Genomic DNA, 18295 nt, shown 5'->3' on the forward strand with positions numbered 1-18295 from the left:
AAGGACCACTGTTCAAATGTGAAAAGATGAAAACAGCCTCAGCTCTAAATGTCACTTCAATAATGAAACCCTGACCTGAAATCAAATAAATGGCCAGCGAGCGTCTTTTGATCATGTGTAATATGCCTTGTAGTTTTTTTTCAGTGGTTTATAACCCCTAAAGGGTCCTTGAGGAGGCTTCTTCGCTTGAAATCAAACAAGTCTGAATGTCACTTTGTTTCACTGAGAAAAAACAATGGGAGAAGCCATGTCAGAGAAAATTATGATCACAATTTTCATTCCTGAATAATGTCTCTCCACCAACACTCCAGAGTGTTGCACTCAAGCATGTGAAATCTTTTTGACTATAAAGAATAAATTGCTTTAATACTGGCTGATCTAATATTTAGAGCTTATCACACTGAATGCATTCATGCAGATACAGGTACGACCCTGTCAAGGTTCTTGGAGGATATTTCTTTGCTCAAGATCTTATCAAAGGTGAGTCCATGTGTGTAATATTTCCTGTGTGAGTGTGGATGGACTTACCAAACTCTCTGGGCACAGATATAGAGTAGACACATGTCTGCCCCGAGGTATAGTTTCTCGGGAAGTTTGGAGACAAAACAGTCCCTTCTGATCCTGTAGAACGACTTCCACAAGGAGCTGAAGCGGGGATAGATAAAAGGTTGGCTTATAGTCACACTAAACAAAGGACTTGAGGCTAGATTGAGCAAAAGTAGGTTTAGTTATCAGAGCATTCCTTCATTTAATCAGTATTTACCTTGACAACTGGGCAATGCTCTGTTCCATCCAGGTCTGCCATCATCTCCCATACTGCAGGTTAGCGTGGAGTAGCCCTGGAAAATATTTTAATGTGAGAAAATGGACCCAACAGCCAATCAAACTATAAGTAGAACACATTGATCTAATCAAACACATAGTTAAACAACCTACCTAAAAACCAACCAACCAACCAACCAACCAACACCAACCAGCCAATCTACTAACACTATCCGACCAACAACTCTCTGTCAACTGGCCAACTAATAGTTCGCCAACCAACCACCAAACTAACAGCTCACTAATCAAACAATGAACCAAACAACCATCCATACATCCAACCAACAGCTCTCCAATCAAAAAACAAACCAACAGCTCATCGATCAAACAACCATCCATCCATCCACCCATCCATCCATCCATCCATCCATCCATCCATCCATCCATCAACCATCCATCCATCCATCCATCCATCCATCCATCCATCCATCCATCCATCCATCCATCCATCCATCAACCATCCATCCATCCATCCATCCATCCATCCATCAACCATCCATCCATCCATCCATCCATCCATCCATCCATCCATCCATCCATCCATCCATCAACCATCCATCCATCCATCCATCCATCCATCCATTTATCCATCCCACAAAAAGAAACAACCAAGCAAACAAAAGCTTCTGAATCCACCAACCAACAGCCCATCAATCAACTAACCAACTAACCAACAGCCCACAAACCTCAAAATTAACCAGCCAACTGGCCAACAAACTGAAAGCTTATCAATTAACAAACAAACCAACAACTTAAAAAACAATTGCCCAAACATCAAGCAGCATAACAACCAATCAACCAGCCGGCAACTTGCAAACTATCCAACCAATCAATCAAACAACAGTTGGCAAACAGACCCACCAATTAGAAAAACAATGGCTCACAAACCATGCAACCACAAATCAGACCACTAGCCCACTCGGTTAGGAATGCCCAATTCAATGACAAACGTAGCCCATGTAAACCAAACAACCAGCAGCAAACACTTTATTGAATCCATCCCTGTCCATGCAACAATGCATCAATCATGACACCAAGCCATCAGGTATCCTGCGTATTTACCTAGGTTTTAATTAGTCAATGGAAACAAGTTCCCCCAACCTAATCATCCTACAAAACGAGCTCACACTGATCTTTAAAACAGACCAACATGCGAAGGATTCAAACGAGCAACTGTTTAATCACTAAACAAGCGATCTGTCCACTGATCAATAACATCCACTCATATGTTTGTTCAGTCTGTTAATGCTTTACCTGCAGTGCATATCCAGCTTCACAGTAGAAGGTAACAGTAGATCCTAGTTTATAATCTGACCCCAACCTGGTCCCGTTTAAAACCACACCTGGGTCGAAACAGGATTCCCTCAGCTTGGCTGGAGAAGGAGAGAAAGAGATAAAACAGATGAGTAAGTTAGAGAGAAGATGAGGCAAAGAAACAGTGACAGGCCCACATAAATAATGATTTAAATTAATAATAACTAAGTCCCTTACTATAATCAAATACGGCAGGCATTACGTTGGCCTTTAAAACAGTCTGTTTGACTTAGCTGTCTTTGCCAGAGATGGAGGAAGAACCAGGACTTTCTCATCCAGCTTATGAATGGTACATGAACCTTGTTAATCACGGCTTCGGCCCCCTCTAAAAAGATTAGCAGCCACCATGCATCAACTTAGAGACTTAATTCCTGAGTCCATGAGAAACCAGGGTTGATTCTTTTGTTCCAGTGAATAAAATTCACCTCCTTGACACCTCTCTGATTCCAACAGACACTTATTCAACAGGGACTTTATAGGGAGGGTGATCAGTCTTTTTCATCTCGCAATTAACTTGATGCACACTGTCAGCAGTGTGGGAGCCTTAATTACAATCATTTTGTATGTGATTTTACAGAATAATTCAGAAGTCTTCCGTGTTCAGCGTGAAAGTTAAATATTTCTGAACATTCCTGAGACAATCTGTCATCACGGGAGACTTTGAAACACTTTTGCACATTAAGTTTGCAAATCTGAAAGAACAGTTTCCCATGTCGCCTCGCATATAAAAAAGCAAATAAAACAGAGCGAATCCCCCGGTGCAATTACAACTAGAATTGGATATTTCAGTTATTTTTCAGCAGCTGACACTTATAGAGGAGCTGTTAAAACAAATGATAAGTGGCTGCCTTAACTAAGAAAATTGTGTTCAGAGTGGATTTGAGTTTATTTATCACAATGCTGAGAAATTTGGCTCTGCTGTTTTAAATCCTATTTGTAAAAGGATTCAACAAACTTCACAGTTCAGGGGATGAAAATTCTCTGCTTATGCTGATGCCTCTTCAAGTTTTTCTTTGACAATAAAAGGCAATGATAAATATGTAACAGTTTGTCATCTGAAAGGGTTGTCTGCAGTATTTTACCTTTGTATTCCAGGTGAAAGCCGGTGTAAGAAACAGAGCCATCACTGCGGAATGCCAAATGCATCGTGTTTGAACTGCTCTCAATCCGCTCGGGGAGTTTGCTGTCCTGGAAGCTACCAATCAGAGGGCTGTTGCTATCGGGGCCATCATAGATGTACAGGAAGTCGTAGTTTGGCTCAATATTGAAGCTGGAGTTGCATAAAGAAAAATACACATAGATATTAGGCAGACAGAGACAAGGGAATAAAAAGAAAAGAAAAAACAATACTCAATTTTTAAGAATCCATATCTAAGCATTTAAGGTGTTATTTTTGGTGAAGTACAAAAAGGCATGAGTAAAACATTTCTGGAAGTGTTGTGAAAAATGAAGATTTCAGAGATTCTAAGGAACTTTAAAAGTTTGTTGAAATTTTAACTAATGCACACCTCAAAAAAACCTCCTGTTACAAGTGAGCTGTATGTTATTAAAAAAAAAAAAAAAAAAAAAAAAAAAAAAAAAAAAACTAAATGAAACCTAGTTTGTTCCAAGTCATTTCATGTAAAATTGAGTTTTATTTTTTTTACCCACCAGCTTAAAAACATCATAAATGTCCCAATCTCTGTGTAACACACTGCAAAAAAATGAAAGTAAGTTGTTTTGTCTTAGTTTTGACCAAAATTGCTTCATTAGTCTCAGTATAAGCCATAGTCACCTGACAAGTCCAAGAAAATGTCTTATTTCAAGTTAATAAAAAGCAAAAATGATGCCTGAATTGCTTGTAAAGAGTTTAAAAAAATGACAAATGGCAAGTTTTCTTGTTAGGTTTCTTGAAATATGAATAATGTTAAAGTACAAGAAAGTAAACAACATTTTTATTACCTTAAGAGAGATTTACTATATTAATCCCCTTGGGGGAAATTTTATTTTTTACACTCTGACTCAGGACTTCTGGACTTGTTGGCTCATATTATGTCTAAAAAGTCATGAAAACTTGCTTAGTTTTCGGGTTTTGCAGTGCAAGACAAATTCAAATGACTGGTAGTCAGCCAAGTTTTTTTTCTTATGCCAAAAGGTTGAAACTAAAATCTAGGCCTCCCACATATAAATTTGTCATCAATTTCATCAGGAGCATTAACCAGGATCAACAGTAACAAGATTTAAGAATCCAGAAATGTTCTCTGTCAACAACACACAACTGTATGTGATAACGAATGTTCTCTTAATAACACGAAAGTCAATAGATGTGGCCTGCAGAATACTAAAGCAGCTTACCTGATGAAGGCCAGTGACAACACGTAGTCAGAGTTAACAGCGATGAGCCAATCACAGTCCTTGGAGTGAGGGTAGGGATGTGGGTAATTGGGTGACAATATAAACCCACTAGAGCCGGTAAGGTTTCCACCACAGGGAGCTTGGGTAAAAAATCAATCACAGTTATGAATTATTAATGATTAAATCCTGAGGTATCTTTCAAACTGGAATATTTTTCTATGCTCAACCATGCAGGATGGGAAAAATTATTTCACTTCAACATAATCTTTATGACTTAAGTCGATCTTATGAGATTTTCATTTAATAGCAGCAGCAGGATGCTGGGAAGTAAAACTGAATTAAATACTTTTATTATAAACAGAACACCCCTCTTCAACAGTCACAGACAGGTCCACAAGAGAGATAATGCATGCTTGGTGAGAGTGGCTGTAAGTGTTATACAACTTTTCTGTTTTCCAATAAATAGATAAACAGAAGCTGGACTTTTCACCTATGCAGACGGGCGGGCTTGGCTGCCAGTAGTATCTGTTATCCACTTGTATACAGGTGATTTTGTCGTCCCCCTGGAGCTCGTATCCTGGGTCACACTGAAAGGACACTGAATCCCCCGGCTCACGGCCATCTCCGCTACGACTGCCATTCATTGGTACGCCTGGGTCCCTGCAGGCGGTAGCTACTGAGCCTAGACAGACAGAGACAAAGGGTCACAGAGAGAGGAATGAGAAAGGGGGAGAAGAGGAGAAGCATTGTAAGCATCTGGGTCACGCTGGATATTTGTTGCTGTTAAGCTAATGCACGAAATGCATCAAATCATTGCTAATTAAATAAATGTTTATTATTCAGATTCATGAAGTACCTGTTAAGAATTTCCGACTATTAAAGTGAAGGTTTTAAGTAGGACAATTATGCAAATTTAGATTCTCAATAATGTTAAATGTTTTTTTTTTTTTTTCTGGGCTAGATCCACTAAACAAGAGCACAGTGTGTTCTCTGTGCTTTTTAAAGGGTCAAATATCAATTTTTATTGTGCCATGTTCTTTACAGCAAACCTTTTCTCAGTGTGTCTTTCTGGGCTACTTACTAGAGAACTGGATGGCGAAACCCGACTTGCTGATGTAAAAATCAGTCTCAAACTGAACAGTGACAGTGTTCAGTGTGGAGTGGATTCCCTCGGGCAGCAGGGACCCGCTCAGCTCTGACAGAGACATTTCATTCTCAGGTGGTCCATCCCAAACCTTCAGCATGTCGTGGCTGGCTTCCGTGTCGAAGGACAAGAACTGGAGACTGAAGTTTGGATGGGAGAGGAAACGTTTACCAACAGAGTGAACATTTTGCTTTAACAAAGCTCAAAAACATGATCTTAAGTCAGCTCAAGAGGCAGCCTCTTCTGCATCTTATCAATATTGAATTTTGTTTTTGTGTAAAGTGAATCAATGCTATCTCGAGAAGTAATTTCTAAATTAACATGTTTGACATAAATATTTCAGATTCAATTCCTTGCAGCTTTGTAGGGTGCAGAAAAAAATTCTGAGCAACTTCCAACTTATTTTATAAAATTGATGTTTGTACCCACTTTAAAAAAATAATAATTTAAGACGACAACATGTGTCATGCATGGTGCTTTCTACTAGGTCAGTGGACTGAAATCAGAGCTTAAACCATTGGCACAGACTCTGAGAATCTTTTTTACACTTATAGGTAATTGACCATCATGACTTAGCCTTAGGAATTTATGTGCAATTGTAATCACTAAAATTCATCAGTGTTTTAAACCTGATTACAGGAGAGATTTGTATAATGACCCCATTACCTCACAATGTTTCCCGAGTCCACCTCGATGGTCCATGTGCAGCGTAGATTATTGTCATAAGGAAAAGGGTACCCAGGAGAGAGAATCCTCCCTGTAGACTCGCCTTTAAAACGTCCACCACACTCGGCTGCATGAGTCAAACAAGCAGGTACGAGAAATATTAGACTACTGATATGAAACAGAAAAATAAAGACACAAATAACTCTCCACTTTATCTGTATCTGTCTGATTAGCCGGCAGTACCAACATTACAAATATCAGCAATTCACCCAAACAGTTGGGGAAGGTGGTAGATGTATGACAAGCCAACTGGTTATCTGTCGGTGACAATTGTTTATCAAGGCAATCAGATCCACTTGGTGCACCTCAGCAGCCCCTGAGAAGTGATTAAATGATCCCCACAGAGACAAATGGATTAAGAAAGGAGTTAACTCTCTATCTTTGTGTCTCTGTCTTTCTACTTTTTTTTCCTAACACACAGAAACTGCTGATCCTGCAGTCATCCCTTAAGAAACCACCAAACATTATATAACAGAAAATAACTCCCCTTCTCTCTATCTCTCTCTGTTATATATTTTCACACTCTTTCCCCCACCCCTCCTCCTCCTCTTCCTCCCTCAGGCTCCCCTCCCTTCATCACTGGAATATATTATCTGGGGTAATAGGAGCAATATAAAGGGTGGAATGAAGAAAAGAAGTGAGAGGAGGCAAAGAATGGAGGGAACTAAGGGGGGTAAAAGAAAGAGACATTACAAGTAATAATAAGAAGCAATATAATATTAAGACTGGAGGTTAGCCAGGGTCAGCGTGTGTCACTGCTAAAATATAAAGTCAGAGAATATCATCCACTGGCTTTATGAGGCTTTCATTATTGATAGTGAGAAGGAGAGAAGCTTATTAAGCTGAATCCAAAATCAGAAAGTTCAGAGGCAGCACTGATGGAAGAAAAGGTCCTTAAAACATTGGGCTTGCTGTTCTGCTTATATCTCCCATCTGGGGCACAGCTGCAGCAGCCACTGTGTGACTCACTCAGTCTGGGATGAGCATTTGTTTGGGTTCAATCAGAGAATGTAATCATTCAAGCAAATGCCTACCAGGATGGGCTGTGTAGTCCCCAAGTAATCCTCAAATACCCCTCAATTTTAAGGTTTTTGGGTACAGCATTTATGAAAGTGTGAGCTGGTGTCTGTGAGTCTCTGAGGGCTGATTTTGCACAGCCAGTGGAAGACCTTTATTGACTTGTTGACATCAATATTCAGAGCTGTGGTTGGTGTTTTCCCATCAGTTTGAAGCCATGAAAAATGAATTAAGAAGGCAATGATGTTTTAATGGAATATTTAGAAATCGGTCAATACTCAAAGGGGAGCTGCTTCCCAGTGGGTTTTATTGTTTCCCTAAAATTGCCCCTGATATGATACAGTGGTCTTACAGCGCTAAATCGATTATAATGTGTTTATGAAACAATTCCAGCAAACAGGTTTGCCGTTTAGCTTTTTACAGAGCGGGATGACATTAATAGAGCTTGTTAGAGACAATCCTTGAGGTAAAAAAAAAAGAAGAGGAAGAAGAAGAAGAAGGAGAGACGTGTGTGTTTGCACATTTGTGTGGAAATGTCTGAGTACAATGTGGTCTCAAAGTAAAGAGTGCAAATCTCCAACTGCAGGAGAGGAAATGGATCAATTAGAGAAAGGAAGTCCAGGTGGTACGCTCTGCTGAATAAATAGGCTTTTTATTGAGATTTCAGAACCACCGCAGTGTGTGATCTTATAGAAATCAAAAAGGCGATCCCACAGGAAATTGGCTTCCAGCTGCTTTCTTTCCAGATTACTGAATGAGTGTCCTGTAAGAGGAGTCTCTGCATGAAGCAGCAAGGGACTATTTACTGGATTGTGGGGCAAGATTTGGTGCAGTGATGCGCTCTGCTTGTGAAAGGTATAAGTGCACCAGCTGGGATGGGGGTGAATTTAACAGTCCCACTTGAGAAAAGTGTGACATGCAAGAAGAAATAGTCTAATTATATTGATGTTATTCAGGGAAAATATCTTACTCCTGGCTTCTGCCCTGAGAAATGTGAAAACGAAAAACAACTCAGCTTTCAATGCAACCAATGCCTTTGACATTTCTAGGTTAACTATGCAGCTATTCAATAACAACGTTTGTTCATGTCTGTTGACCACACATGCCACACGATGAATACTAGAGAGAGGCAACGCAACAATGAACCCCCCTCCTCACCTTTTCCTCTCAAGCTCATTAATGAGCATTTTTCAAGGTCTCACAGTGTGTGCGTGCTGCTTGCATGTATGCAAACATGTGTTGTGTGTGTGTTTTGTGTGTGTAAAGCTTCAAATAGCTGAGGACATACCAATACAAGAAGGCAGGGGGTTATCCCATGCTCTCCTTTCGCCCGTCATGCACTTCAGAGTGGAGGCACCATGCAGAGTATACCCAGGCTCACATCTGTAGGTGATGCTGCTCCCGGAGAAGTGGCCCTGATCGTTCACCTTGAAGCCAAACTGTGGCACACCTGGGTCCTCACAATGAGACAACTCAAAACCTAGAGAGAGGAATAGAAACAGAGAGGTTTTTACTATGTGTACTTTTTAAACTACTCTCTGAGGGAGCGGCTAAGACCCGCAAGAGGAAACAAAATCAGTGTTGTTTAGATGCAAAGAGCAATACTCCTTTAATCCAGCACACTTAAGCATTCTGTTTATGAGCTTGCTGAGATCACACGTCCTTTTAAGCTCCCATCGATTTAATAAAAAAGGAGGAAAAGATACATGAGACATACCAATATTAGGAGACATGCTGGAGGATGTATTCACCTTATCCAATTTCATGTTGTTTTTCACAGTTTGTAAGCTCAGTTTCCATGGTAATCTTCAGAATATTCTATTTATTCATGTGCACATTTTTTGGGAGAGAGAGGGGGGATATGACAGGGGTATATAAATAGCTTATCCCTATAAGACCTAAACCAGGATTTGATCTGCGGTATTACCTGGAAGACGAGGTGTGCAAGGATTTGAGTTATCTCCTGAACACTGCAGTAGGTGCGTATCTAAATCCCCTAAAAATGGCCATTTGCAGAGCTGTTTTTTTCACCATCAGGTGATGTGAAAACATCTGCCATCACCCTGACATCTGGTTTGAGTAGCTGCTACTCTTAGTATTGTATCTTTGACATATATGAGAAAATAAACCAGCATACATTATTCAATGAGTCACACCTTCAAGTTTTATTGAACTAAAGCTCTCATATCAGTATTAGCCATAAACATCGCGAGGCTTGCAGCAGAGTTTTCATGACCACGCTGAAAGAACTGAAAAACTGAAGTGCATAGGAGTTAGGAAGAAGAAGACATGCTCAACACACTCGCATCCAGCAGACACACAATGCATGTTTCAAGCACTATGTAAATCACTTCAGATATCCAATCTTACATTGACATCAGAGCTCTCAGAAAGCTTTGTTGATTAAATGAGCCTCTTACAATAATGTCAATGGATTATTTTACAATCAGTTCTGTGATTGTTTCTCAAGTGAAGCAAGCGTGTTGCACTTGTCAGGAATTAGTGAAGCTTTCATTGGAGTTAAGATGCTGAACTGACGTGAGTAGGTATTGTGCACTCTAGTTCTTCCTTGTTTTACAGTAAAACATTATGTGGCGTGCTGCTGAAAAGAATCGAGACAACAAAAGTTAGCTTGAATACTCTCCATGTATTCCTGCAGGGCCATGAAGTTATTTTTCATGCACTTGAACATTTACTTTCAATGAGTCAAACCCAAGATTAAAGATGCTATGAGGAGGATCTGCTTTAACTGCACTCTCTCGCCCCCTTGTGGCTCGGAGTCTCCACCCACTATCGTAAATTACTTTTAGCGAAGCGTGTGTTTGTTTTGGAATCAAATGGAGACTGGATCCAAACAAATTTTCTTTGTTAGGGCAAATCTTCACTGGATAGAATGCACTGAGGTAAGGTATTTATCAGTGCAGTTACATAGTGCTACAGTACGACACGTGGCATCAAGCAAACAGCATGCAGCTATTTGTTAGCAACATCATTAGCCTGGTGCTTGATCGTATGTGTAGGCTTGCGTGACAACAAGTAAACACTGTAAGTTTATAGGTAGTTAGCAGCCGTTTGTATTTAGTGCAGCTGGCAGTCTGATAGTCAATAATGTGTAACGTTAGTGAATCCTGGTTAGCTATGTACTGCCAGTCATCTACCAAGCAGAGCTAACGTAACCTTACTCTTCATTTTATTGATAGACTCTCAAGTTTGAACCGAACACTGCAGAATAACTGCTGACTGTGGGTTGGAATGATCATTATCACAAACAGTTCAGCCCCGTGTTATAGAGTGTTACCCCCCAAGCCAAAGGCTAATTAGCCTTTAGCTTGGGCTGTATCACTCTCCTGTCAAGCTTTCTTCTGCTCTTCTATCATTTTTCTGTCTGACAGTTATGGTCCTGTGTCCACCATCACTACAAAGTTAGTCACATAAATTGTTTTTAGCAGAGAAAACACAGATCTCCTCTCTTATCTCTTCTCACTACTAAACTTAGTCAGCCGGCACGGTGTTGTCATAGAGACCTAGAGGTGCCATAGAACAATGCAGTCCTGGTCAATCCCATAAGAAGTAGCAATTTAAAATAATATGTAACCAGCAAAATGGTGCTGATAATCTCATTTTAAAGTGTGGATTACGGTCAGGCATAAATCTAGAAGGGAGACTTTATCAAGATCACAGCCCCTAAATAAAAGTTGTCTAAACTTGTTTCTTTTGCACCTTGCAGATTGTTCTAGCTTGGATTGGACACTGAGCCACAGATTTAGTGAGAGTGTTTGCATGGATGTTATAATGTTTCCGAGCTGTGTTTACTTACTTGAGTAGACTAGTTTGAATCCCTCTCCTGTATTTTCTTCATCACTGTAAAACTCCAGCCAGAGGTGGTTGGAAGTAGAGATCAGCGTCAGGCCCAACATAGATGATCCCGTAAATGCTCCAAGGACATGAGCTGTGTTGTCTTTACCGTCGTAAATCTGCAACAAAACAATTCACAACCAGCGAATAACCAACTCTGTGTGGTCAAGTTTGCAATTCAAAGGGATCGTCCTTTTTTATCAGCCCTGATGGGCTTAATACAAAGATGCCAGTGCTTGCTAAAAGTGCAAGTGTGTGTGTGTTCACCTTCAGTATATCTCCTTGTGCGAGATGAAAGGTTCTCGCAGAGATGTTGATGCCTTTCCCAGCCTGGACCTAGAGAAAACATGAAACCAGAATTACAAGTATTGACAAAAATAGATAACATTGGTCCACCAACGTTTGAAGAAAAGTTATTTCCCCAGCCAAAGATAATACGGTGTGTGCTGTTTGTCTGTTTGCTGGCAGAGTTCAGAAGACTTTGGGCTTTGACTGAAGTTCTGCAACTTTTTACTTCTACATCCACACATCCCTTTCATCTTCAGTAAGAAAGAACAAATGTCTTACCTGGATGCTATAGATGCATTCATGGTTGTTGTCATAGTTCATGGGATAATTTGGTGACAGAAGGATGCCTTCATTGTTTATAACTGAGGAGCCACACTCCGCTGATGACAAAAACAGGAATGAGAACATTTAATGAGTTTGAATCATAAACCACTTGATCAAAACAGTTTGGTCTCAAAGTTTTAAGTCTGAGCCAAAAGTAAGAGCTCTGTCCTGAAAAGACTTCTTAAAAAATGTGATGTTCTTTTTTTTTCCTCTCTTAATGGATGCCTTGAATGTGTGCTTGTGAGCATGTGTTTATGTGTCCAAGCAATTTAATAACCCTCCTGAACAGCTGTGTAGCTGGCTTTCCTCTTCCTTTAAAGGGAATGGGCAGGTAGTAAAATTCAAGAACTAATTTACCTAAAGATACCCACTCTGCACTTCTCTCACATGCCCTCCATCCACAGCACCATGTCCCCCTCTCCCCTCTCAGTCTCTCCTTTCCTCACTGTGTCTCTACTGGTGTAATAGTCATATTACAGCTGTCATATTGTCAATAAATCAAGCTGCTACAGTTTCCATTTAGAAAATTACCTCCACCCCCCACCCCCCACTGCTCTTTAATCTTTAACTCTCTCACTCTTGTTTTCGCCCTCACCCCCTCTCCGCCTCTCCCTCTCGATGAATAGAGCTTTCTTCCCCCACTCTACTTCAATCAGCCTTCCTCTTCCGCTTCGCTCAGATTTCTTCCCTGACTCTCCTGCATCGTGTTTTTTTTCCAGTTCTCATATCCTGATTGTGTCTCATTCTCTGCGCTAATGAGCTTGACTGAGGTTAATGTCTGGAAATAATAGCAGAGCAAAAAAAAATTAAACAGCTTTTTGATTTCTGTCTGGACATCATGAAAAGAGTCTTGAATCAGTGAGGTGAAGCCAAAACAAGCAAAGCAAAACATGACAAAGCAAAAGTGACCATAGATGCAACTTTCGCAGGTGTTTTGCAAGCTTCTGTCCTCTTTTCTTTATCCTCTCTGTGATGTACATCACACCACGTGCCAGCACAGGAACTAAATATAGAAAACAGCACTACACCCGCACAAAACCCCCCTCACCATCTCTTTGCATTGTCTGTGTTTTCACATGTTGATGAGACCGGATCACACAAAGCTTTCAGAGTAAGATTTCTGCACAGAATATTTAAATGGTTTGACTGATCATCCCTGCTGTTTTTTTTGCTCAACAGCTGACAACAATCCTGTGAATGAGTGCTGAAACATTTATCGTTGTCTCCTGCTTTTATTGTTGCCCTTTATCGATTCTGCAACTGCACTCAAATCAGCTCTTATTGTACTCCTCTCTTGCCTACAAACACCCTGAAGTTATGAGCACAAGGTATTGATTCTCGTAGGTAAATTCTTGTTCAGCGCAATACTCATTCTCAACACTCAGAGACAGCAGGTGAGCCTTTCTGTGGAACCCAGGGGAGCGATTTTAAAATTGAGGATAATGACTAAAGAACTCCAAATACACCCAGAGAAACTCAAAGCAAACACAGAGAAAATAAATAACAGCACTGAGAGTTAAATAGAGGACTTGAGCGAACAATTTTCCTCTCTCTCTTTTTTTGTCATCATGAGTTCAGTTTTTGCAATGTGAAAGTAAAAACCTCACTGTAAAGGATGTTAGCCCTGGGTGAGTTAATATGTAGAGTTATGTGAGGACACGTGTTAGTCCATATTTGTCAAGAGAAATCAAATTTTCCTCAGTTAGAACTCATGTATTTTATATACTTCCCTTCACCCACACTGTTTGAGCTCCAACCTTTGAAATTAATTAATGAGCTAGACAGCTCATACAATTTCCACCTGGGAGAAAACCTTTTATTCTAATGGAGAGGTTTTGGTATTTGTCATTATAACATTGTGGTTAAGAGCAGTTCCTCATCCTCTGAAGTTTTTGCATTTTTTAAACTGTTTTTAAAATGTATCCCATCATCTTGTTTGCTGACAGTTACACTGTAAACACGAGGGTCTTTGGGTCAGTGTGATGGATAAGCTTAATGTGGTGCATGAAGCTACTGCACTGAATCAAATCATAAAGCATACCATAAAAGAAAAGGGAAGAAAAGAAGGGGGTAACAGGATGGTACTGGAAAACTTGAGAAAGAAAATTGCCATTAAGAGATTTAATTGTTGAAAATTTGATGTGTTTGTGTCAGAGGATCATCCCATTTCTTGAGACTGCTCTGCGGCACATAGCAACACTGTTGAGCAAAGGATATTTTAAAGGTTCCTAAATTAATGATACGGACATAAAATGCTACCCTGTTTTATTGGCTGGAAAACTGCCTCTCCTTTCAGATTTTAAAGGTGTGTTTTTGACAAATTTCAGATGATGGCTTTTTCAGGTCAGACAATCTTTTATTGATCCTTGATGGGAAAATGTTAAAGTAAGGCCCCTCGGCACTTCACTTTAATGAAACCTGACTGTTTTAACAAAGCATTAGCACAAACGGCCGCACAGAATACTTATCTATCTCTTTAATATTGTACTCTCTGCCCTAAGATGAACTACCTAACATCCTGCCTCAGGTTATCCAACAAGTTTTGGAACTTTCTCCAGGAGCCTGATAAATGGAGTCATTTTTCTAATAATGTCCTTGATTGTGTAACACATAATTAATAAGGGTGTTAAAGGACTAAGCACAGGCCAAAAACTATCTGCCCACTGGTGAACTGGTCTCCAAGAAATATCACTGACATTTATTGTTCCTTCACTGACTGAAATTTGGCGTGTATAAATGTGGCTTTTACACAGATTACTGTCCGAAGAACGCCTATTCATTTGGGGAGCCAGTTTTGTTACAGATTTAATACAATGTTCCCACACTGCTCAAACACAATCTGAGAGATAACCAAGGAGGCGGGAACAATAAACCCTAGCGTTGACTTTCAAGGTGAGAGCAGAAACAGAATACAAGCTCCTTTTTTCTGTTTTAAACATACTAAAGTGTTCTTCTCATTCAGTCGCTCCACTTTTCAGTGGTGTTGTGCAATCTTTTTACAATTTAAGAGAGAATGGATTTGGCCTTGTATCGGCTTGCTTTTGAAATGAAGGTGTCTAGGTTTATAAAAGGATGAACACTCAGGATCTTTTTGTGTGGTATTTTTTTTTTTTTTTTTGCATTTTTGCATTTTTGCATGTCTCAGTGTGGGCAAATGTTCCTGTGTTAAGGAAACTCAAAATATTTTTTTTTTTTAGTAACTGCAGGTTACGTCTCATACGCGAGAAAATTCCTGTTTGTGTAGTTTGTGAAACATAAAAAAAAGGAAAGTTGTGAAAATTATCTTCTTTTTTGAGGTAAGAATACATAATAACCTTCAGGGACCAGGATTCAGCTCATGCTTCATGAAACTGATGACATGAATGGGAAAGAACAAATTTATCTCACTGTAGCAGGACAGTAGGGAGGAGATATTCCCACAAGCAGGAATGCAACAACATACCAACACATCTTGGTAACGGTGCACTCCACATTCTCCGTCCTCCTCCCAGGCAGATTAACTCTGGCGCCCCCTCTAGCCTGTATCCCATATTGCAGGAAAAAGTCAAAGTGTCGCCAACACCGAAACTGTAGCCGTTCCTCCTGCCAAACCGAGGCATCCCCGGGTCCTCGCATGGCTCCAGAGTATACTCTGTAGAAAATAAAATAAGAGTCATTTCAAAGCTGTGAATAAATAAAGACTGAAGGTCGAGAAAAAAAAGAGAATCTTTGCAGTTCATCCCATGTTGAAAGAACAGAGTACAGGAAAATTACTCTCAGTAAAACAAGTGATAAAATGGATGAAAATATACCTTTAAGATGTGTGCTTATTTAGTGTTTTTTCAGTAACACTCAATTTTGCTGAGTGTGGTGTAAGTGGCATCAGAGTAAGAGAGAGGTGGTGAAATTAAATTAGAGTGCCCTCGACTAATGGTGTTAAATCAACAGATCAATACCCATCACTCTCAGAGTCCGGAGAAATCTGCCCTTATACATATATTATACAAACAACATAACCATTAGGAGTCGACTGAGAGCAGCAGACACCTCACGGTCATGATCTCTCTTTCTCTCTCTAGTGAGGACAAACCTATCCAATAATTCATATTTGCTGTGTTAAATCTTAGCTGAAGTCAAATTTGAACATTATCATCGCATGTTGACGGATGTAATTGTGGTGATTAGTGCATAGGTTGTGAGCCTGAGCTCACTCCACTGTGTCCTGAAATGCACTTGTTGAATTTGTGTTCAACACGGGGAGAGATTTATTTCAGCCGGCTCAGACTGATGATGTGATGTGTGTTTCAGAGTGTGTGGCGGCAGGATGACACAGCCTGTTGAGCATGTTGAGTTTGGCAAGTCACATCTCTGGTGACACCTCCCATGTGTTACATTCTGAGTATCAGCTTATGCCATCTGGGATGCAATAAAACGTCTTTTGGAGGAGACGCAGATTGAGGAACTGTTTCATTCCAGAGTCAATGAGAGAGCGTTGAAGGGGCCTCAGAGAATCTTGATTTATGAGGGGTAGATGCAGCCTTGGACTGTGTCGTTATCCTGCCCTCTTTCTTGCTTTAGGGAAAAAGCTAGTGGTAAAGTAGAACAAGGCAGCTCATATGAATTCATCTTCTTCTTTCAGTTAAATGTTGTGTATCCTTTCTCCTTTGTTAAAAAGCTTTTTTCTTATGACATTTACAAGTCCTATAAGTAGTCCTAGATGTCAGAGCAAAAATATGGCCATCCAAGCAGCATGTTTATCGCCGATGTATGGGTATGTGCAATAGCATTTGAAGAGATCAAATTTTTACTTAACACAGCATCATTATTGTGTTGTTCAAATTGTTCAAAGCCAACATAAAATTATTTGGAACAAGAGTCCCAAGGAATCCTTGAAAAGTAGCATTGACATCACAAACTGGAAACCAACTTCTATTTATGAATAAGAAAAGATTTAAAAAAAAATTAAGTTTTAAGAAAATTTTAGAAGAAATGGTTAACAGGCAGTCTTTAAGATTTTTTGTCACAAATTCATCCTAGCAAAACAGCTTTTTCCAAAGTGTGAAAATTGTTGCTGAAGAAATTTTTAGGATTACAGTGACACATCAAATCACTTTTGGCTAATTAATGTCATAAAAAGAGCCCAATGTAGGCAGTGGACAGGCATCTTTGGGTCAGCTATACAGAGGCTGTGTGACGCCAACTCTTTGGCATTCCCTCAGGCTCTGTTATGGATCCCACATTGTTTGCATTCAAAGAGTTGTACTACTACAGGTAAAAATGTATATTTTATCCCACAAAAAATAAATGTTTTAGTTTAAGTATAAATGACTCTCACATTAGAAGAAGGTCACTCAGAGACTATAATACAGCCCTGTAAGGTGTGCCTCTCTTAATCTTTCAGTGAAAGACACTACTTGTGTTCTACAGCTCAGAGTTTTCTGAAAAACTGTCTCTCCACTGGAAAAAGTAAGAAAACAAAGACTTCTTAAACTGGCACAATTCAGTGTATGTTAAATGTTAAAGAAGTTCAGTTAATTACCAGAAAAAGTTATGTTGAAGCCCTCGTATGAAATGGAAAAGTCAGAGATGAACCGGAGCTGGGCTTTGAAGTTGCCATAGAGACCAGCATTTATGTTGCTAGGCAACTCATTGCCGGTCAAGCGAGCCAGTGGTTGCAGGAAACTCCCGTTCTCAGTAACCAGGAGGTAGTCGTGCTGGTCCTCCAGGTGAAAAGAATTGAACTGAAACTGGACTCCTAAGAACACACAAACAGAGAACAAGACAGATAACAGAGGAAGCTGTTAAAAGTTTTTAGCATCAGCTTTTTTATTCCCTCATCATTTTAGTTAGTATAAAGCATATGAGATCATGAGTTTTTTTTAAAAAAAGAAGGAATGTGTTAACTTTTTTGTTTAATTGTAATTATTTTAGTTTATAAATGACTACAATTTTCCACCAGCAGAGTCTCACATAAAATATGAATGAGTGCATGAAGATATTTTCTTTTATACATTCTGAGATCTACAAGAAAGCCTGGTAGTGTAGTGTTACGAGAGTCTATGCTTGCATTAGAGTAACAGCTGCACTGCTGTGTAAGCGTCTTTTCTCTTTTTATAAAGGCCTGTGAACCAGCGTGTCTCTTGCCTTTCCCGTGGCTGACTTCAACCGTCCAGGTACAGTTGAGAGATGAAGGGTAGCTGTCTGGATAGCCTGGACTAAGAATGGTACCCCAGGGACCTCTAACGTCGCCGCCACAGAGAGCTGGACAGATTGAAGAAGACAAGGTGGGAAAGAGAGAGAGCGGGAGGCAGAGGAGAAGGAGGAGATGAGCAGAGAGTGGGGGAAGGGGGAGGGGGAGAGGTTGGCATCAGATTTTGATGGCTAAAACAGATAATTTTTCCCTGTGGACCTTTGAGAGCCCTTCAAATGTACACACACATAAACACACAAGCAAACTCTGAGACAGACAGCATTAAAGAGAAAAAGTCAGAA

General features: G+C 39.9%; 1 protein-coding gene across 3 annotated transcripts in view; it reads right to left on the reverse strand.

The window, feature by feature from the left end:
* The window catches only part of LOC141802585 (CUB and sushi domain-containing protein 3-like), a 448333-nt gene that overhangs the window by 116469 nt on the left and 313569 nt on the right, over positions 1-18295 (reverse strand). For all 3 annotated transcript variants that reach the window (XM_074686127.1, XM_074686129.1, XM_074686128.1), the window contains exons 19-33: positions 17948-18064; positions 17343-17558; positions 15267-15455; positions 11780-11880; positions 11480-11548; positions 11175-11331; positions 8646-8837; positions 6281-6407; positions 5552-5754; positions 4961-5152; positions 4471-4609; positions 3219-3406; positions 2077-2195; positions 764-839; positions 529-645 (exon numbers count right to left, since the gene is read on the reverse strand). In XM_074686127.1, the coding sequence (XP_074542228.1) occupies positions 529-645; positions 764-839; positions 2077-2195; positions 3219-3406; positions 4471-4609; positions 4961-5152; positions 5552-5754; positions 6281-6407; positions 8646-8837; positions 11175-11331; positions 11480-11548; positions 11780-11880; positions 15267-15455; positions 17343-17558; positions 17948-18064 (2202 nt within the window). The remainder of the gene's footprint in view (positions 1-528; positions 646-763; positions 840-2076; positions 2196-3218; positions 3407-4470; positions 4610-4960; positions 5153-5551; positions 5755-6280; positions 6408-8645; positions 8838-11174; positions 11332-11479; positions 11549-11779; positions 11881-15266; positions 15456-17342; positions 17559-17947; positions 18065-18295) is intronic.

Source organism: Halichoeres trimaculatus, unplaced genomic scaffold (genome assembly GCF_033239565.1).
Source record: "Halichoeres trimaculatus isolate MK-OKI-2021-1 unplaced genomic scaffold, fHalTri1.1 fHalTri1_scaffold_14, whole genome shotgun sequence".
NCBI lineage: Eukaryota > Metazoa > Chordata > Actinopteri > Labriformes > Labridae > Halichoeres > Halichoeres trimaculatus.